The sequence below is a fragment of the Augochlora pura genome, chromosome 10, assembly GCF_028453695.1.
Source record: "Augochlora pura isolate Apur16 chromosome 10, APUR_v2.2.1, whole genome shotgun sequence".
NCBI classification, from domain to species: Eukaryota; Metazoa; Arthropoda; class Insecta; order Hymenoptera; family Halictidae; genus Augochlora; species Augochlora pura.
Window position 1 is genome coordinate 29,286,601 of NC_135781.1, and position 21,415 is coordinate 29,308,015.

Below are 21,415 nucleotides of genomic sequence, written 5' to 3' on the forward strand. Positions count from 1 at the left end.
GCTACCAGGAATTCTAGTACACGCCTATGTAAATCTATGCGACCTCTTTTGTTTTGGTTCTCTCCACGTTCTTTTTGCCTCCTCTTTGATGACAGCCACGTGGCGAATCAGCGAGCGATTTCACTTTATATATTTTCTTTTCTTTTTCTTTGACATTGAAACATTAAGTCTTCGAAAAGTTTGCGCCGCCATTTGGACTCCGATTTTTTTTATATGTTCGGCACCTCGTTGACCACGTATGGGTGGCACTAACTTTTGGCTAGTTTCCAATAGTTAATTTTATTGTCATATATTATTGTATTTTATTGTACATTTCTATATTACGTATTCATATAGTACATGATTTGATACGCTGCATAATACATTATACATATACATATGTACTAAATAGTTAAAATAGCATCCACTGTGATCAATTTTAGATTTCTGGTACCAGTTTTTCGTTAAACAAATTTCTCAGATTTTGTGAGAATTTTTCGTGAAGGATGATTTTAAGATGCTCACAATTTCGGACACCTCTTAAACGGATAAATGAATGTCGCGTTTCACCCATTAATCGTCGAAGCGGATTAAAAAATTCGTCATCGAAACAATGCACTTTATTTCGAGGCGTTATTACCGCCTTTTGTTTTCTCGCATCACGAAATACCTAGTCGGCTTTCTTACTACGTTATGCAAATACGGTTCTGATATGACCGATCGAATCAACCGTGCCGTGAGTGAGTTGACCTTATACAATTAAAACAGAAGTGTTTACAGTCGCTGGTAGAAACACAGACACAATGTTTCGTCATGCGGCTGCTACTTTCCAGGAAAATCGTGTATGAAAATTCGCTAGACGCACGTGGCACCAAGTAGAAGTCGTCTGTCTGTCTGTGCATGACTCACCGTCTCCCCTCTTCGAAATCTACTGCGCGACTGTCTTTGAAACTCGATTTTCTCGAAACCTGCGCGTCGGATAACGTTTATCGATTCAAAATGGTCTTCGTGCCCCATACTTAGTATATTTCCTAGTATCTTTACCCGGAACTAATAAGGTCGAGTATTTATATGTACATTATACTTAGTTATGTATATATACGGTTAAGGAGCTCTTTCACAGAGAAAATACAGTATTAGTTGACAGTCTGGCACATATAGCGATAGAAAAACTTCATTAAGATATACTTAAGTGTATATATTTACTTAAAAGTACAATTAAAATTGAATATTAAGTATAATAATATCAGCGGATAATGTAAATGGAAAGAATAAATTACAGAAAAATACAAGAGATTTTGAAAAATGATACCGCGACATCGTTACCTAAACGCAATTACGCCTACTATTGAGTACGAATTGGCTAGCTTGTCTCTTCATAAGTTGCCAGTTTTATTTAATATAAATACTAACGCACTCGAAGGCTAGACAGCGGATTTTAGGCTTTTATAATAAGTAAGTTGGATGAAACGTCCAACAGCAAAAATATTGCAAGAACCTAATAATATAACATCGCCGTTGATTTATTCAAATGATTAAGAGTCGAAATAGATGTTGGATGGGTGGCTCAGTATACGAGGCAACGTCCGATGCAATTCTGTTTTCTGCAGTTGACGCATAAAGGTCCACGGTTCAGTTCGCCTCGCTCTTTCGACAATACAGTACTTCCGATCAAATGTAACGTCGTTCACGATTTTTCAAAATTACTAAGAACCGAAATAAATTCTCGACGGATGTTTTCAACGATCGGTGCAACGCCTGACAATTCTGATTTCTGCAATTGACGCAGACAATTTTCATAAATATTCAAAGTTCGGTTTAATCGTTCTTCGAAAATGCAGTTCTTCGAGTCGGTGTTTCTAATCGAATATCATAACGTCGCGGACAATCTATTAAAATTGTTAAACGTTGAAATTGGTTTTCGAGCGATGCTTCGATCGAAAATCGATGCAACGTTCGATGCCGAATTTTGCTTTCTGTAATCGAGCAGCTCGAGTACATTTATTTTTGTTTGCTTCATTAATTTGTTTCGTATAGTCTTCAATTCCACAATAATTTATTACTGTTAAATTATTCACTTTTCATTGGATAGTATTATAAGAAAGCTCGTCGACGTTAGCAACATTCAACATTCATTGAAGAAAATGATACGAAAAATAATTTTGCAGCAAAAATTTATTAGAAATCGTCAATTATTATCTTATATGTCATTTAATAATAAACACCGTTTTACCGAACGTTCCGCGAAAATCACAAACTACTTCAGCGCTCTCTCTAAAATTATCATATTGTGGCATGCGCCCGTTCACCGCCGAGTCCCTCGATCGTCGCAGTTTTCTCGAAGATCCGCAGTCCGGCTCGAACGACACTTCACGGACAGAAATCATCGGGTCGCACAACCGCAACATCCATCGTCCACAATTTATTAAACTGATACGCAAATAAAGGTTCTCGGGACTGTCAACGGCGTGCGCAGCGGAAAGTAGATAAGTAAAACTGTTGTCGGGACGGTCGAAACCGTACGAGTTTCTCGAGACGAATCGAGTGGGAAGGCGGCGGTAGGAGGGGGGTTGGGGGGGTCTGCTGCTTAATTTTACGACGTCGTTCGATAACTCCTAATTATCGAGATCGTTGTCGGCCGATAATTTCCTCGCAGGCCGCCGCGCGAGACACGCCTCCGGTTATTGAAAATAAATTAAGGGCGTGTACTATCTTTATCGCGGTGTGCGGTGCGCGGAGAGCAGCGCGGGGGACGCGGTGCGGGGCGCGACGACGCGAGGCGTGTTCCTTTCCAGACGACGGAGCGTAACAATTTAACGATCGCCCGCCGCGCATCTTTCACCCTCCGGGCTCCCGAAAAAACTTGAGGGACCCGCGTGTAATTAACACTTGATACGGGGGCAGCGCGTGGATGCGAGCCGCCGGAGGAGGGGGGAGGGGGAGGGGGAGAGGGCGCCGGCGGCGGGAGGGGGTGTCAGCTTGATAGATCGCGCGCATCGCTCGTTATCTCGGTCGCTGATTCCGGCAAAAATTCCGGCCGGAGACGATCGTCTTTTCTTCCTTCCCCACGGACGGCGCGAGGGGAAGGGCGCCGAAATTTATGTCTCGTCCCGCTTCCAAACGACGCGGAACCGAGCACGCTTCTTTGGCACCGGTCGCCAACACCCGACGAAACAATGATGCAAGGGGCTGCTGCCCGGCTTTATCGTCGCGCGGATTCGCATTCCGGCGATATCGTGCAATTTATTCATGAAATGTCAAACGCGCGGCCGTCGCTCGTCAACTCCGGTTCTGGTCGCCGCAAACTGCGTCTCCGACGCTGGAAGAAAATAGGCCGCGCTACGAAATGGTGCACGTTTCGCTGATTAAGTCGCCGATTACTGTGGCGCTTGCGAAATACACCGGTTTCGTTCCCTGGAAACTATACAACGTGCTTAACACGCGTGTACAAGCACGAGCTTCCGTCATTTAAACATACTAATTATAGACGAGTCTAAAGAATGGTGTACGTTTAACCCGTCCATGATTAAACCCCCGATAATTGTGGTGCTCTCGTAATTAACAGTTTTTCTCGCATCGGATCTGTGTAATTATTTTCAATGTTCCTTAATACCGAACCTTCTGCGCAGGCCGAAATCACCGGCTCCGCACTTTTTCTTTTAGTATTGTTGTAAGTGCAAGGTCGATGTCTTACGACAGTGTTGTATTTTTAGCGAAATACAAAGAGAATCACACAGTAACTTGTACTGTTTTCTAAGAGGTCGCAACAGCTGATTAACAGAGTTTAGAAGATTTATTTTTAATTCTACACATCGTGGGGTTGCGAGCGACTCGGAATCTCTATTATTTATTATTTTTAAAATATAAAATATGAAACACGACATGAGTTAGAAGGACAAGAAAGACCTTAATATTTTAGTATTTATTTATATGTTTGGTGACAAATTAAAAATGTTATGAGGTCGCTGTGTCATTCCATGATTTAGTTGCACTTTGATCGGTTCCCTGAAATATAGATAAATTTGACGACGTAAAAATTATTTTTGAACGCGATATATCAATTTTAAGTGATGCCTCCAGAGTCGCCGGTCGAGCGCAAAGGGTTAAGTTCGCCGGATTCGGTAGTCGAACGCGTTTCCACGAACGTTCTTTGTAACTCCGTTACGCCGAATTAATCCTCGGTGTCTCGTCACCTACGGGAGAGAAAGAGAGAGACCGGAGATCTAATTAGGGAATGTGTTTTATGGTCGCGCGGCGGGCCCGACGCTCGGTGCCATGTGCGTCGCGACGCTTTCTTTCGTTTCGTTCCGTTTTCGACGGTGCAGCTTGCACACATGCGGGGATGTACCGACGATACACGCGCGCGCGTGTACACGTGTCCAACGAGCGCGGTGTGTCGATTCTACGATCTTTTGCCGCGCGTAATTCTAATTATAGCGATTGGCCCAGTGGCGCGCCGTGGCGCCGGAACACACGGTGGCCGGCGTATTTTAAAATAGTACGCGCGACCGCCAACCCGATTACCATAATTCGGAAAATGTGGGCGGCAGCGGCGGCGGACCGCGCGCGCGCGCGCTGCCGGAAGCGACAGATGATGAGGCAAAGAAGCCGCGTTCGTCAGCGAGCGCGAGACAGAAAGTTTCAGCACGCGAAATCGGCACCGGTCTCTGCTCACGTTTTCGTTCGCCCTCTTTTCTCCTAAAGTTGCGCGATTTATTCGGGCAGAACGCTTCGTTTCCTTCCGCTGAGTTACGCGACTTTTATTCATTTCGAGGAAACTTTGAAATCAATTCTTTCGAATTTGCCTTTTTATTAAAAATTTTCGTAGGGGTTGTACTATCACGATTTATATATATTTAAATTCCGAAGAGATTTGAGAGAAATTAAATGATCAATGTTGCCAAAGATGCTTCGCAAGGGTTAATTAAATCGCATCGTCTCGCCAACCCTCGTGATAAGCGAATATTAAATGCTACTGTACGATCGATTCTAAAAATTCCCATGAAAGCAGAATAATTTAATGAATCGGTAATTTGTCGGTGATGTTTTCAAGTTCTTTGCATTTTGAACAGCTTAGTAATATCCAGTTTGTCCGAATTTATTATAATAAATATTAGGTTTGGAAACTTAGTGTCACTCTTAAGGGGTTGGTAATTTATTGAAATTTAATTATTGATTTTTCTTATCGATTGCTCAATATTACGAGCCTATAAAGATATAACATTAATGATTTATGACTGATTTTAATTTATGACTGATTCTAATTTATGACTGAATGTATATCTAAATTTTTAAGGCAATTCGTTAAGCAGATATTACGAATTCACGGTCATCATTTTGGAGAACATGTTTTCGAAAAAAATTCGTTTTTCATATGCCAATGCTGGTTAATAATGTTAAAAATTCAGATATTTCTGACCTTGTATTCTTCAAGGTAGTCTATAAAAGAAAAATAATTTTGTTAAAAAATCTACGTTACAATATCTCCCTAAACGTTACCACGTTCAGCGCCACGTCAGTCAAATATGGGTGACATTAATTTCCGATCAATTTTGAAAATTCATATTGCAATATATTTGACCAAACCGAATTTGATTAAAATTGTTAAAATGCGAGAGTTGCAATGCCACCTCCTAGCATAAATATTAACTTTCTAGTATCGCTTTAATTAATTAAATTGCTTTAACTATGTGGAGATCTTAGTGGCTGATTATCAGCGCTGAACGTGTTAATAACGCGGCAGTCAAGGTATTAACAAACGACGGAGCAAAGCTAAAAGTTTTAAACGATGCCGAATCAAATGAGAAGCACATAACGTCGAGAATATAGTCTCCGAAACATGCCCAGGTGTCCGTCGGCCCGCTAAAAAAGCGCCCCTTATAATTCACCGGTTCCGCTTTATAACCGAGGCGATCCAAGGCGGCGGTGTGTACGATCCGGGTGTTCCATCGATCTTCCGGCGCCCTCCTTTGGATCGCGTCTTCCGCCACCGGTCGTCGATTAATCAACCGGCCCTTTTACCCTCGATTAGTTCGGGGGCTGGCATTCTCCTCGAAAATAAGGGCGCTTGGATCGGACGTGAATTAAAAACGTTGCCCGGAGTCGCAGACGTTTCCGCCGCCCCCGCGGCTCATTGTCTGCGGGCTTCGCGCACAGGTGTTTACCCGGCGCGAGCGAGCCACATGTACCTGACACCTGTTGACTCCGGACAGAAGTGCGCTGGAAAAACGAGATGTCAGTCACGAACGTAACGGCACGTACGAATTACGATCGCCCCCGCACGCTGCTCTGTTTCACAAGTCGCAAGCGGCTCGCGCGCCCTTTGCGGTTCCTACGTCACCGGCCGGCCTGCGGACAATTTTTCTTTGATACGAATTCGTAGAACGCGTTACCGCGTTTTACGGGGGTCTAGTGTATAGGTGGTAGAATAACAAACGCGATGCGGCTCTACCTAGACAATCCGTCGTAAACTAATGTCCGCAATTCAGAGAAGTCGGAGACCAGAACCATGAGAGACTAAGAGACAGTAAAACCTACGTCTGTAGATTTCAAAAGGGAACAAGCTGATTAAATATGTAACAATTATACAATATACTACGTTGATATCAATTACGTCTAGCGTTCTTAGAAGTCGAAACCATAAGATATTAGAACAATATAACTCGCGTCTGCAGATTTCAAAAGAGAAAAATCTAAATAAATATGTAACAATTGTACAATATGCCGTATCGCTAACAATTATACTATATGCTATTTTAACGTTAAGATACTATACTTCAGACGGTTTTTTATAGATCTTTGGCTAGGGATCTTCATTGTTGTATTCAGCGTAGACCGATTTATTTTCGGCCAAGTTGAGGGTGTTTTCACAGGGGGGACGATTTTTACGGCGGGTACGTAACGGGCGCGTTTCATTCTTGTTCGCAGAACATGGGGATCAAGGATGAGTTTCATCAGAGGAACATTCTGGCCTGCATCGAGGAACTTCTTCAGCCGTCTTTGCCGGAGGGGGCGAGCACAACGGCCATGCCGGCCACGTCCATCGTGTCCACGGGCAGCGATTCCATGGGTGGCGAGGCTGCGACCACCGGCAACCCGCACCCGCACACTCTCATGCCGCAGAGCTTCAGCGTGCTGGAGAAGTGCGATAAGTGCCATAAATATCTCAGAGGTCTACTGCATCAAGGTTTCCTCTGTCTGGGTACGTGCGGCTCTGATTATTCACCGATTACGTGTTTCTTTTTCGTTCCATTAATCGATGATGCTCGATGAACGTCGCGTTTTAATTTAACAAATTTTTCTTCGTTCGACTCGTAAAAGCATGGAATTTTTATGTGGATTGACTTTCTAGATCCTCCGAAATGCAACTGCGTGGATTTTAAGCTTCTGCGAACTATGCGGGGTCGAATTAACCTCAGGGGATTTGAAATTGTAGTATGGTGTTACAAAATGCACTCGAACAGTCGAGGTTTCTGAAGATGTTGCCATATCGCGATGTTGATCAGAAATTAACAAATTTTTGTCTTTTTTTTTTTTTAAATATTTTAGAAATATTAATATAGTATATTATTTGTATATAATATATTATTTTATTATCACAAAAACGATGAAAAGCCATTTTAACGTGTAACCTGATCGAACTTGTTCATTTTCAAATGGATAATGTTCAGAGTATAATTAACCCCTTAGTTCAGGGCGCCACTTTTTTCGCGAGGTTCGCAGAAGGTTAATAATATTATTTGCAATTATAATACCTAACCGTGCGCACTAAAGTGACAAATCCAAGACATCGTTCCGCATTTCCATACCATAAATCGCAGTAACGTTTACACCCCTAAATCTGTTCATATTTCATAAATTATTAAAAACAGGTACATGCTTATACGCTTAATTTGTAAAAAAATGCAAAATGCAGAAGTGGTCGGAAAAATGAGAGAAAAATTAGGTCAGAGGAAACGTCTGCGTCGTGGAGGAAAAAATAGCTTCGAGTGTCGAGGGTTGAACAGTGTCTGCAGGGGGTGCAACAATTTTAATTATTTGCTCGCGACGAATATAAATTTACGATATTCAATCGTGTACCGATAAACTTAACAGTTCGATCAATCGTATTGAACCGAATACTTTCAACAAAATCTCAGCTGGAACAAATTGTTGGTGAAACCGCGAGCGAGTACGCGGTCGGGCGCGCACCAAACCAGAAGACAAAGCCGACTCGAAAGCGAATGTCTGACGCGGTGCTCGAGAGAAGAAACGGCCCCTGAGTAGTCACTTCTTCGCCAAGATTAATTCCCGGCACTCGACCAGACATTTTTTTCAGTCTGACTAGCACCTACGTGCCTGCCGCGCGGCGTTAGGGTGGCTTAAGCCGTCGTATCGCTTCGTCTGCGATGGATTACCGCGAAAATCCCTGGTGCCTCCGTAGCGACGATAAAGTTCCGAGTTTCGGCGATTAAGGTTTCCACGGGGTGCTCGCGGAGCTCGTTGAAGCCTACCGACTTGGCCGGCACCATGCGGATCGTTAGTTTCTTCGAGTTCTCTTTCGGTGTCGCGACGGAAACCGGGACAAGTCTCTCCGTTCGAATCTTCAACCATCGTTGAACGGAAAGATCCATACTGTAATTATCGTGGGACACGTGAAATTGTTGTTTAAACTTGATCGCATCAACGTCGCGAGACAATAGGTATAGTTAACGCCTTTTTTTAACGAGACTGTATCATTGTGTAGTCGTTTGCGTGAAGCTAATCTCAGAAATTGGTATTGCACGCTATTGTATTAACGCTTTAGCGACCGGGGATTTGGCCGTAAAAATTTAGCTCGTTGTTATATTTTCGTTTCTATTTTGGTTTTATTAATTCTATTAAACGCGAAGGATATTTGATATTTAAAAAATTATATAATAGTATCGAAGCTTACGGTAGTACAATCCAAAACATATACCTCAATAGTAGATATTAAATTATTGGTTACCATGACAACTGATTCACAGTTTATCTGTTAGCGGTGAAAAGCCGCTTTATAGGCTTCCGGTCAATAAAATGTTAACAATAAGTAATTCATATTTAAGAAATAAATATAAAACGTATGATGATAATAATAAAAATTTTATTAAAAATTTCCAGTACATGGTCTCGGAATCCAATTCCCTGAGATGTAGCGACAGAAAGAAATAGATCGTTGTAAAGGTCCGAACGGAGATTAGAAGACAGCGTGTCCTGTGTTTACGGTGGTAGAGCGCCGAGTCCTGGATCCGTCGAATCGATAAATAATATTGTGCCACGTGAGCGCCAACCTGACAGGCCTGTTCTGCATTCTTACTAATCACAACTAATTTTCTGTATCAGATTGCGGTCTGGTGGCGCACAGGACGTGTTCAGCGACGGGCTTGCCAGTGAACTGCGTGCCAGTCGACGCGGAAAATCCAATCCCTAGATTTACTCCAGGTAAGTCTCTCGTTTACGCTGTTTACGGTGTGCCCCGGCGCTCCGGCGCGTTACTCTCGCGTTACTCGCGCGCGCGCACGCACGCACGCACAGAGGCACGCAGCCACGCGCGCGCACGCGTTCAATTTCATAATGATGACATTGATACGCGGCCGCAAAACACACCCATCCACTTCCTCGGCGCTGTTAATGGACGGAACACGGAAACAATTTAAAAATTCAGTTGTCTTTTAGCCGCGCGGCTGTCCCGGATTGCATCAGAAACGTGTTCGCTGACGCCGGAGAACCGTTTTGCAATCGTAGACACGGTTATGAAGTCTCCCGGCAAGGACACAAGCTCGCCGTGTCGCGTTCACGTTGCTGCTCGCTCTGATATATCTGAATAATTCAATATTCATGCGCGAATTTCCATTAACGCGTTCGATCGCTAGAAAGATGATCGTGCCCCACCGAAACGTACGCTAGGAAAATGCGGGGAACCTGTTTCCCTCTATAGCGTCGCCTAACACGCTCCGCCCCGTTCCCCGCTATACCTGTCCGCCGACCAGCCGACTGGTCAGCCGGCGATCCATCGACTCCGCCCACCGGACCTTCCGCCAATACCGACTAGAGCGCGCCTTGCTCCGTAACGTCTCGCTCTCCTATTCGCGACACCCGAACTCGTGCGCGTTTTTCCAGCTCGCCGAGCGAGCGCTTGTCTCTCCGGCATTTTATTACGCCTTAAAAACCGCGCTGAATACTGTCTTAGAAATCTATCGTCGGCCAATCAGGGCGAAACGATTTCTGTCATCAGAAAACGTGCCGGAGCTCAGTTATTACTATACCAAACCCAGCGGAAGTGAATAGATTACATCATCGTCGATGATTTATAGTCTCCGCGATAATTGCTCCTGCGAGTAAAATGTTTATTAAATCATCTCCGGCCATGTGTTATACTATGAACTATACTATGAGCTATATACATATACTATTCATAGCTTGTGCAACACGGTTACGCACCATTATTATTCTATCAAACCAAGTTGCGTGCGAAAATTGTCGATGAAAGGATCAGAGGAGACTGAAGTTTATACGTTCTGCGTTGAGAGGTCCTCCGTAATCGGAATCGCGGTGAAAATTGCATCAGTTCGATCGGTAGACGGTGATTGATAGAACAGCCTGGTTTACCAGTGTTCGACTGGTTTTTCGGCGATGCGGTCCGCCCACTCGTCGCCGCCGCTCCGTTAGGCAGAGCCCGGTGCTATGTGCTCGCGCGTCCGTGAAGGTAGACAGTTTTCCGAGAAATTACGTGGCTAGTCTCGGAACAGTGGTTCGTCGGGCAGACGACTATAATCGATAAAGCCGACTCAGCTCGCCTCTGCACGCCGCTCGGTTCGCTCGTCGGCTCGGATCTATTCCACGCGCGCTCTCGCTTCGATGAGTCGATGAGCTTCATTAGCTCGGCGGCCGTGCCGATGCCGGAGCACAGGATGCGTCCCCGTGTGCCGCGTGTGCATTCGACAGAGCGCAGAATCGCGGACACGGCGTCAATGGTCAGGGCCGCCGCTCGCGTACACGCACGCGCGCTTCATTTGCGAAATTCGTCGGCGACCGACCGCTAACTAGGAAACCACGTTTTTCCGTGCCGTCGCGAGACCGGAGCGAAAACCGGGCTATGAAAAACCTCGGACTTCGTTAGCGACGCCCGGTTCGAACTACCGATTGGTCTAGTTTTAAATTATGCAACCACGGACATTACACGTTCGTTCGCCGCATTCTTTCTGTTCCACTTCCTCGTCGCAATTTTCAATTATTTCGTTGTACTAAAAATATCAAAATTCTTTTTCTGTATTATTTCCTTTTTTCATCTTCGCCTACTATGACTCCTAGTTTATGTCTTTATCTTTTCACTTTGTGGTGCAATATATTTACAAATACCCCTTTACTTTATTTTATTATTTACAGTAAAAATTAATAATCTAATAGTACTACTTAATCTACTATAATAATCCAATAATCTGGTAACCTTCTAATTTAATTGAAATTCTTTTTTCACGTGAAAATTCCAAAAGAAATTATTAGTTTACGCTACTGGGAATGACTGATTCGCGTTCGGTTGAAATGGTTGTTCCCATTGAACTTTGTATTAAGATGTTCGTAGCTGTAAATTGTAGACTCTCGAAAATTATGATATCATCGACAGCAGATAACGTGTTAAGAGGTTCCGCGACCCCCACCAACCGAGACTCGATCTTCTCTCTGGTCGTTGCATGGGGAACACCTCTGATGTGTCTGACAGGTTTAAATGGAACCTGCTTTGAAATTACACGTTCATTTTCACATTGTTTCGGTCTTGTTTCGTTTCCCTACCACCATCGGGCACAGGCTGTTATTACGGGGGTTCTACGACCTCTTCAAACCTGAGTGGAATGTCTTCATTCCAACAGCCTTTTAAACTTAGGAGCGCGTTAGAGAATTTAGCATACTCTTTATTCACGCTTGAGGTTCGTTTCGTATTTATTTTGCAATTGTTACAAGGATGCTCTCAAGGAAGGCGGTTTCATGAATTTTTAGCGAGATCCGAGTAATTTGAAGTTTATTATTCATAGATGTCGTTTATTTCTATTGTTTTGGTGGGATATGTGTTAAGGAATGATACCACCCTAATAGTTAACAAATATTGATATTGTCATTTTCTTGTAGAAAGTTATACCAAAGTTCGAATAGCGACTGAAAGTGAAAATGAAAAAAATCTAACTTTATTAAAGATAAAACTCTTAAAATTCTTTAGAAAATTAAAAAGTCTTCTATATTTTCCTCGAAAGTGTATCTCGAATTTATTTTAAATTTGATGGAGATTTATGGAGATGAGAATTTTCTATTTTTTGGAATGAAAACAGCCGCTTTTTCTTCAATGATCATGTCAGTATTAATTAAAATATATATATTTCTACAATACTAAAAATTCCGTAATTTTCTGGGATTTTTATTTTCAACAAATTGAAAGCTGAAACATTTAAATTCTCTTGGCAAGACTAAATTTTTAATTTCTTAATTTTCTACAAAATCTCCAAGTTTCATGTGTTTCTTTACGGCTGAGGGTGGTGCCCCCCCCTCCCCCTCCCCTTATAAAATCCAGATGGCCCACGCAGGAAATGGCACAGCGGTGGCCGAATTGTAGCGTTCTAGTTCCGGATGGTATCGGGCCGATGCGTATTCGCTATTTCGTTCGTCGGTCGGCCGAACGACTTGTGACGAATATCGAGTTTCCGTGGCGTGACCTCCATCGCGGGCCGGCGTCGCCGTGAAATTCATATGTGTACGGGATCGCTTTTGATTCGGGGCCTTTTTGTCCTGTGGCAGTGTCGCCGCGAGCTAGCCGAAGACACGGTCACGAAGAAACAAGACGTTGCTGTCTCGGCCGTAAAAATAAATTTCTTCCTCCTGCCCCCGCCGCATCCCTGACGCTCCTACGCTGTCTTCTCTCCGTTACACTGCGTCTCTCTCTCTCTCTCTCTCTCTCTCTCTCTTTCTCTCTGTCTCTCTGTTTCTGTCTCTTTTGCTCGCCAGCTCTCGGTCTCCTTTTTATAATGCATGCGTGCACGCCTTTGATTGTACAAGTGGCATGTACGCGGCATTCGCGACGAGTCGATTCAAGCCTCGAAATTATATTCGCGGTGTTCGCGCTGTTTCGCGGTGGAACAAAGGGTCCCCTGGACCGACGATGATCTTCCGCCAGTGGATCTGAGACATCTCGCTGCAGATGTCTCCTCGTGGAATTCGAGCGACGCTTTCTCGCGGCGATGATGTGGAACTCGGGCACCTCGTTCAGTTCGTACGATTGAACAAAGGGTGTATCGATTAGAGATAGATTAGAGAGCAGGTTTAGGGTATTATCTTGTTTTATTATTCGGTTTGTCGTAGTATTTGGAAGAGCTAGGATCGAGGTTGGTGGACGTGTCTGATCACCGTTCGACGTTTCTACTTACCGTGAACGTTCGCGCGATGCGTTCTCGTTAGGCCGCGGATTTTATGCATTTATTAGGTCGAGCGAGTGGTGTTTGAAACAGCTGGAGGATTAATAGAATTGAAGAATATATATTGATCGGACCTCGTTGAAACAATTGGAACAAGAAAGGCGGTTTTAGATGGCTTTTGTTTCTTACAATTAACAATAGCATGCTTAAGGTATTAGAAAGTTTAAGGTCTGCTTAAGGGAGGGTCATTTTATAGCCTTGTCAGACAATGTGCAACAAAATTTATCTTTTCTCTTTTCTCCTGTATTTACTTATACGAGAAATAAATAAATTTAAATAATACATTTGGGTACCTGCAAGAATAAAATAGAAAAAGATTTATAAAAGGACATTGTCAGGACGAAAAATACATGTTTAAAATTGCGTGGGTATTATCTTATCCTCCCTTAAGCATGCTACGGTTAATGCAAAAAATATTCATCTTCCATAAAAAATCATAGTCTAATTTAAAACTAAACTTTTTTATCCAAGACCCTATCAGATGATCCAATGATTGGGCAACCCTTTATAATAACTAAAATCTAGCACGTCGCCGGTATTCCATGTCGAATCAAGAACGCAATAACTAACTAAGTAACAAATGAAATAATTGGAGCCGTATTCTGAAAAATCAGGTCCGTTTATAGAAAAATCTCGAGACATCGAGCACCGTCGGAGTCGGAAGTTTCGCGCTGCCGTTGAAGGGTGAAATCGTGTCGACGCGAGTCCCGGGCCGAGCCGGAAGGGCCGCCAACGGCCAAATTAAGGTTCCGGGAGGAGACCGTGACGCAAAAGTCTCGGCGGAAGTAGTGGCAAGTCGTCCCCGCAGGAGCATATTGACCCGGTTCGTCCTTTCCCGTTCGCGAAGAGGCCATCGATTCGCCCTCGAGAAATTCCCGGAATGTCCTGTCTACGGCGATCCCTTGCCGCGTTACGTAATTGCAGAAAATGTAACGCTCTCTTCCCGTACCTTTCCCCCCTGATTTTCATCCCGGCTGGAAGAAAAAGAGGAGGAATCCCTTTCTCTGGCACGGCGGAGCGTGCTTCCCTCGGCTGCCTTTTAGAAAGAAAGAAATTCAAAGAGAGGGAGAGAGAGAGAGAGAGAGAGAGAGAGAGAGAAAGAATGAGGAGGGGAGAGAGAGTAAAAGAGAGAAATACGGTTCTTCACGAGTTTACGTCTCCCGTCTCGATCGTCTGGAATGTGTCTGCAAGATGTCAGGCATTTTTTTCTCCCCGGCAAGTTCATAAAAACCGACGGATCTCCCGCAGATGCCCCCCCCCCCCTCTCCCTCTCCCTCCCTCCCTCGTTCGTTCCGGCCGAACCCCGTTCGCTCGAGGCCGAGAGAGACTTTCCATCGGACAGAGAAACGTTTCGTTTACACGTCCGATTAATTTCGTCGCGCTATTATTTCCCCGCGGCGGGGTCAACGGACTCCTACGCACACCTGTTCGCACACGCGCTTTTCCTCCTCCCCCCGTTTTCCCTCGTCGCCGATCGACCGATCTCCTCTCCGCAGCTGTTCGATTCCTTTTCGTTCTCTCTGCTCTCGTCGCTCTTTTTCTTTTTTCTTTTTTTTTTTAATCACGCTTATGCAGGCGCGATCGAGGATCGCGCAAAGTCATCGACGTCACGTCGGGAACAAATGAAAGTTCGATCGCCGGGAAATTCTCACGGTATGGTCGCCGCGCGAAAGACACGTCGGCGCGCGGCGCGGACTCTCCTCAGCCTCAGAGGTCGCGGCGATAAATAAAACAGTGAAAGGTAGAGCCGTACGCGGCTCTTCTTTTATTTTGCCTCACTCCTTCCGCCGTCTTGTTTCGTCGCGCGACACGGCTCTCTTTAACGGATCGCGATCTCTTTAAATGCCCGGTGCAACGGCGTACACCGTCGCCCCGCCGACGATCGGCACGGCACGCGCAAGAATGACCCGTCTCATTCCCCTCCCCCGTCTCTCTATCTCTCCGCACGTTGCTCCATTCTGTTCGGTATTGTTCCCTCGTTACCGCGGCCCTCTCTCGTCGCCCCGCTCGTCGCCGATCCCGAGATCATTTGACCGGTCGTTTGCAGTATTCGGGCTCGGGCTGTGCGCGCAATTCGACATCGCTGCACGCGCCGCACCGGTCCTCGTCGAACGATGCACCCGCGCCATCGAGGAGAAGGCGTTCGCCGACAGCACTCTGGACCTGTACAAAGTCTACCACAGCAGCCCTCCTAACGAGCAGACGCTGGAGCTGCGACAGAAATTGAACGAAGGTAAGAAGAATCGTGCCCCATGCTACGCGCTCGCTTTTTAACCCTTTGCACTCGAAGCGATTTTAACCGTAAATCTAAAATAATTTTTCTGCTGTCCAATATTTCCATTTTAAGCGACCAAGTGTATTTTATACATACCAAATTAACTCTGGTTATTCATACCAACAGTTTCATGTTTAACAATTTTTCTAAAATTAAACTCTGTTGCTATAAACATTATCTTAGAAGGTGACGGAATAATTTAAGTGGTGCCTCAGAGTCACCAATCGAGTGCAAAGGGTTAATTTATCGCCGCGGAGGATCGGCCTTGACTCCAGCTCGGATAGTCTCCGGGATCTTTAAACGAGACCGGGAATTTCGTCGAGGAACTAACAGCGACCCGGGTTATTAGCATGTAACTTCGACTGTCGGGGAAGCGTTCTTTTTTTTTTCTTAACAATGACCAAACCGCGAGGATTTTATGCATTTGTGACGAAACCGATCGAATACAAAAGAAGTTTAAGACAGTCTAGGAATCGCTTATTTGCATTGCGAGGAGAAATTTAGCATAATCGCCTTATCGATTATTTCCTACAGCATTGTCCGTAGCGGTCATTCATTTCTTTTGTCACTTGCATACCATTATCATTACACTATCGAGCTTTCCTTCGTGAAGTTGTTTCAATCCAGAAAAATTTAGTCTATTGTTGCAAGTGGGCTAATTTCGAGGCTTAAGTAGCTTTATAATAGCAATTAGGACATGGACAATTATTTTAGGTAGATTGTGTGTTTTTTAATATCAGAACTGCTCTTTCAGGAAATTAACTGGTCCGGCTAGATCGGTTTTAAACATGTGTTCATTGTGTTACAGATGTGTGCAACGCCGACTTGAATTCCTACACCCCTCAGTGCATCGCGAGCGTCCTCAAGAAGTTTCTCCGCGAGCTGCCGGATCCTGTGATTCCCGTACTGTTTTACGATAGGTTTATAGAAGCGTCGAGTAAGTATCATTGTAATTTTATTTTTATATAAATATATAGTCCTTTTAACCGTTTATCTCCTCCATTTAAAAGACCACTATTCGGATAGGTTGACCACGTTTCTGTCAACGTCAAAAGAAAAATAATCATAAAAAATAAACCACAAGAGTTATCGTTAAAATTCTATTTTTATCTCGTTCTTAACAAACCGTTACATAAAACCCGAACACTTTAAAGTCTTAGATACGGCAAAGAGTTAAATCTCTATTTTTTTCGATGGTCGTGTTCTGGCCCGCGATCGTCTAAAAATACATCGAGAGTATCAGTCGTTAATACACGTCGGTAGAACGCTTTGAGAGACGAATTGTAGAAAGAATGCAGGGGTCGCAAGTGACCCGGAACAGTCAGCCAGAAGGTCGAGTGTCTGAATCGTCTCTTTACGTTACAGATATAAGGAACGACGAGCAGTGTGCGGCCCGTTTGACGCAGCTGGTCGTCGAGCTTCCAAATCACCACCGTAGCACCCTCTTCCATTTGATGGCTCACTTCTGTCGGATTTGCCAGTTACAGTACGGAAGAGGTTACACGGAACCGCCTACGATCCTAACGCAGGTTCTGTGCCACATTTTCCTCAGGCCACCATGGGAACGGATCGTGTGAGTTGTACTTTTATAGAACTCGCATGGTTTAACTAGAATTCGAACGGCATTTAAACGTTGACGTTTATTCTTCTCCGCAGTCAAATCGTTCATAACATCGAAGCACACATACGGATAATGGAGATATTGTTGCTGCACGGCGACTGGAACGAAAAATTGCCACAGTTTGCCAGCCCACCGCAGTTACCTCCTAGGAAAGTTTCTAGACCGCAGTTTGCGGTTTTGGATCCGATCGGCACGCTGGAAGACGATAACTCGATGGATCGGTCGGGTTTGGAGAACAAGGACCCACAACAACAGCACAGGTGAGTTGGATATTTTCCATTTAAGAAGAATTTATAGTATATTTTTATATAGTTAATAAGTTATTTATAGTTAAAGTAATTTCGTTTGAGAATAGAATGGCCTTCTTAATAATCTATCGGTCAACTTTTCGGTTCTCAAAAACAAGTTTTGTATTCGCAGGCCACGCACGTTACAAGAAGCCGAATGGTACTGGGGAGATATCACGAGGGACGAGGTGAACGAGAAGATGATAGACTCCCCCGACGGTACCTTCCTGGTCCGTGACGCTTCTTCGAAGGGCGGCGAGTACACTCTGACATTGCGTAAAGGCGGGACCAACAAGCTTATCAAGATCTGTCAACGCAACGGCAAATACGGCTTCTCGGAGCCGTTTAACTTCCATTCCGTGATCGAGCTGGTGGATCATTATAGGAATTGGTCCCTGGCGCAGTATAATTCCACGCTGGACATTAAACTGCTGTACCCCATCTCCCGGTTTCAACAGGTAAGGCTCCTCACCGGGTCAATTAATCCTTTCCTTATGGATAGTCAATCTGTTGATTATTGCATGCCCGAAATACTTACCATCGGTTAATAAATGAACGATTTATGAAACTCTTGAATTAATTGTTTCTTTGTATGTCGATCAGGATGACGAGATCGCGAGTACCACCGACATGATAAACGTCATCCAAAAATTCGTCGAGCTGGATAAGGAGACGTCGCACGCGTTAACGGAGTACAAAGAGTATTCGGAACAGTACAATAGGACGACCTTCGAGGTGCAGCTGAAGCGTCAGGCGCTGGAAGCTTTTACGGAGGCCATCAAAATGTTCGAGGACCAGATGAAGTTACAGGAGAAGTTCCAAAAGGAAGCTCAACCACATGAAATATCAACGTGAGCCGGTGTTTTTTTAATTAGCCTTTAATCGAATAATGCGAAACGTGTTCTCACGGTTACCTTCTTTTGATTGCAGCTTAACCGATAACGCAGAATTGTTGAAACAAAGACTGAAATGCTTAGAAGTTAGCAAAGAACAGTTGGACCGTAGCTTGAAGGAGCAAATCGCTTACAATAGAACCCTAGAGAGGGAGATGCAGAAGTTGAAACCGGAAATCCTCCAGCTCGTGCGGCAAAGGGAGAAGCATGATGTGTACGTATACATTGATACCCGCTCGGTCGTGGTATAAAGAATGAGAAAAAGAAAGGAAACGGTTCTTTTTCGGGGCTACGGTGTTTCACGAGCGTTCTATTTTCGGTTTACAGATGGCTGAAGAAGAACGGCATAAAGCAAAACAAAATAAACCAGCTTGTGTCGAACCATTCGGTCTCGGATTCGGTGTTAGGCGATGCGGGTTACGGGGATCTCCAAGAGGTCGACCTTGAAGTCCATTCCGACGAGAAAACGTGGCTTTCTCTCGAGTGTTCCCGTACCGATGCGGACCGTTTGCTTGCCGACCGATGCGATGGCACCTTCCTTGTTCGAACGTCAAGAACCGGGCAGTACGCATTATCTATCATGTAAGTATCTACATACGAATCATTTATCTCTTCGACTAATATACGGTAACTGTAGAGCGACAAAAAAAATACAAAATTCGCGCTGTCAAAATGATTTAAAGACATGATATTTTTGTAGGCACTATCCGAGTGCAAAATGTTGGAGGTATTCAAATACCACTAATCATTCATGGCCTCGTCTTTTCTGTTGCAGGTGCAATGGCACCGTGAACCATTGCATTATATACGGCACGGAGCGCGGTTTCGGATTCGCGGAACCGTACAATATCCACAAGAGTTTGAAACACTTGGTGCTACACTACGCTCAGAACTCGCTCGAGGAACATAACGAGAGCCTCAACACGACCCTTGCGTATCCGGCATTCGCCTCGAAGGCGGCATTGGCGCAGTTGCAGTCCTAGCAGATGCAGCTGCAGATGCAGATCCACGCGCAGAACCAGCTGCAGTTTTCGCATTCCCTCGAGAACCAGCATTATATGCCGCACACGTAAGGCCGTCGCTCGTTTCTCGGCCACCGGTGATCATTCTCCGACAGCGATGCTAGCGCGTACAAGCGAGCGGGTCTTTGCGGGTACGAACAAAATCCGCGCGCATCGGATCCGCTCCTCTTCGAGAGCGACGGTGAGAGATTCCCCGAGAGGTGTTGCGATCGTTACCGCATAATATTTTCGCACGCGGCAAATCGACGATTGATCGTTCTGCTTTTATAAGAGAGAAAGAGCGAGAGAGAAAGAAAGAGAGAGCGAGAGGGAGGTTTAGAGGGAGTATTCCTCGGGAATGATGCATAGTGATATAATAATTGCGAGCGCATGTGGCGCGTTTAGGGTTTTTCAATTAGTCTCTCAGGGTCTGCAGGCCTTCTAGCCGGGTCTTGTCGACGGTCAACTCGGAACAAAACTCCGGTACGTGCGTGTGTGAGGCGACACGTACGGAATGAGTGAGAGATACGAAGAGGAAGCACGGTTTTTCTCGAGAAGCCCGCGTCGGTTTGTTCTCCGCGACAGAGAAGAAGAGCCGTTCGAGTGCCGGCAAATTTCCGGGTTTAGTTCTCAAACATTTTCATCGAATACGTCGGAACAGCAGAGGCATGTATCTAGTCCTACAGACACAGAGTTCGACGAAGGAAGTCGCATGGGGGAGAGGAGGGACGAATCACAAGTCTGACTCCGCTCAAGAAAAAAAGAAAGGAAAAAGAAACTACTTCGGGATTGGCAATCAGGGTAGTTGATGGGAACTCAGCGATCCTAGAGGAACAGGACAGAAGCGGGAAAAAACTGTGGAACACGGGTGGAAGAAAGGAGTTTCCTCGTCGACGGTTCGCGCGATTTTCTAGACACCTTCGGATTTTGTACGCGCGCGGGCGCACACCGTTTCACGTTGCGACCGTGGTCGACGTCGTGTAAGATCTTCAAACAGTGATATTAGAGTATAATTAGCAACGTCGCAAGGTGCACGAGCCCCGCCGGATATGCGCGAAACGCGAAACGTTTTTTCTAGCGATTTACAATGATTCTCGTAGCGTAATGCCGTCGATCCGCGGGACGCGACGAGGCGGCGGTTTTCGGCCCGTTCTGCCCTGTTCCTCGAGCGATCGGCCGGTCTCGAACGTGGCCGCGCACCTGTCCTCTTCCATCTCGACGGGAACTCGTCACAACGAAAAACGATAGCCGCGGAGGTGCGCGCGGTGTGGCCGACCTTTTTATACGTTAGATTTCGAAGTGCTGTGCCAGAGGGCTGTACGCGTGTCGCGTGGAGTTCGCACGCGGAGAGATTATTTCTCGAGAAGCAAATGTATTTGTCTGTGATTTCGGATTGCCTATGAGGAGGATAATATCGTGTCTATTCGTTTTCCAATCGCTTTTTTAAATGATATTTGTGCTTTCGTAGGAAGAAGCAGAGAGAAAGAGAGAGAGAGAAAGAAAGAAAGAAAGAGAGTGAGAGAAGAGTGAAACGAGTTTCGTTAGCGTTCACGGCGCGAACGCGCCAACAGTCGTTCGTAATTTTATTGTTCGTGTATTTCGTACGTTCGAATCGATCGGTAGTTCTCTTTTATACATCGGAATCTAAGTTGCGCGCCGCGGCCCCGCCCCTTCCGACCGTTGCCAGAGACCTCGAGATTCCATTAGATGATAGTCGCTTTATCAATTTCGGCTACCATAGTGTTTCGGGCGTGCCAGAGTGTCTCGCAGGCGAGAGTCCGGCTCCCGAACGCGTGCTAACGAAGCCTGATTAGGTCAGCGAGTTGTTTGCGCCTCCACTGTAACGTTCGCGGTGTATGTCAGCCTTTAATTTCGCAGAGGCCAGCCGACATACCGCGAATT

At 45.1% G+C, this 21,415-nt stretch overlaps 1 protein-coding gene across 1 annotated transcript in view; it reads left to right on the forward strand.

The window, feature by feature from the left end:
* Nucleotides 1–20,998, forward strand: part of Pi3k21b (phosphatidylinositol 3-kinase regulatory subunit alpha) — a 33,570-nt gene extending 12,572 nt beyond the window's left edge. Inside the window, exons 4-14 of the mRNA XM_078193302.1 lie at nucleotides 6,907–7,180; nucleotides 9,322–9,420; nucleotides 15,484–15,669; nucleotides 16,520–16,648; nucleotides 17,077–17,284; nucleotides 17,368–17,592; nucleotides 17,753–18,077; nucleotides 18,223–18,470; nucleotides 18,550–18,726; nucleotides 18,840–19,094; nucleotides 19,288–20,998. Coding sequence (XP_078049428.1) covers nucleotides 6,907–7,180; nucleotides 9,322–9,420; nucleotides 15,484–15,669; nucleotides 16,520–16,648; nucleotides 17,077–17,284; nucleotides 17,368–17,592; nucleotides 17,753–18,077; nucleotides 18,223–18,470; nucleotides 18,550–18,726; nucleotides 18,840–19,094; nucleotides 19,288–19,495 — 2,334 coding nt within the window. The 3' untranslated portion in view covers nucleotides 19,496–20,998. The remainder of the gene's footprint in view (nucleotides 1–6,906; nucleotides 7,181–9,321; nucleotides 9,421–15,483; nucleotides 15,670–16,519; nucleotides 16,649–17,076; nucleotides 17,285–17,367; nucleotides 17,593–17,752; nucleotides 18,078–18,222; nucleotides 18,471–18,549; nucleotides 18,727–18,839; nucleotides 19,095–19,287) is intronic.
* The last annotated feature ends 417 nt before the right edge of the window (nucleotides 20,999–21,415 follow it).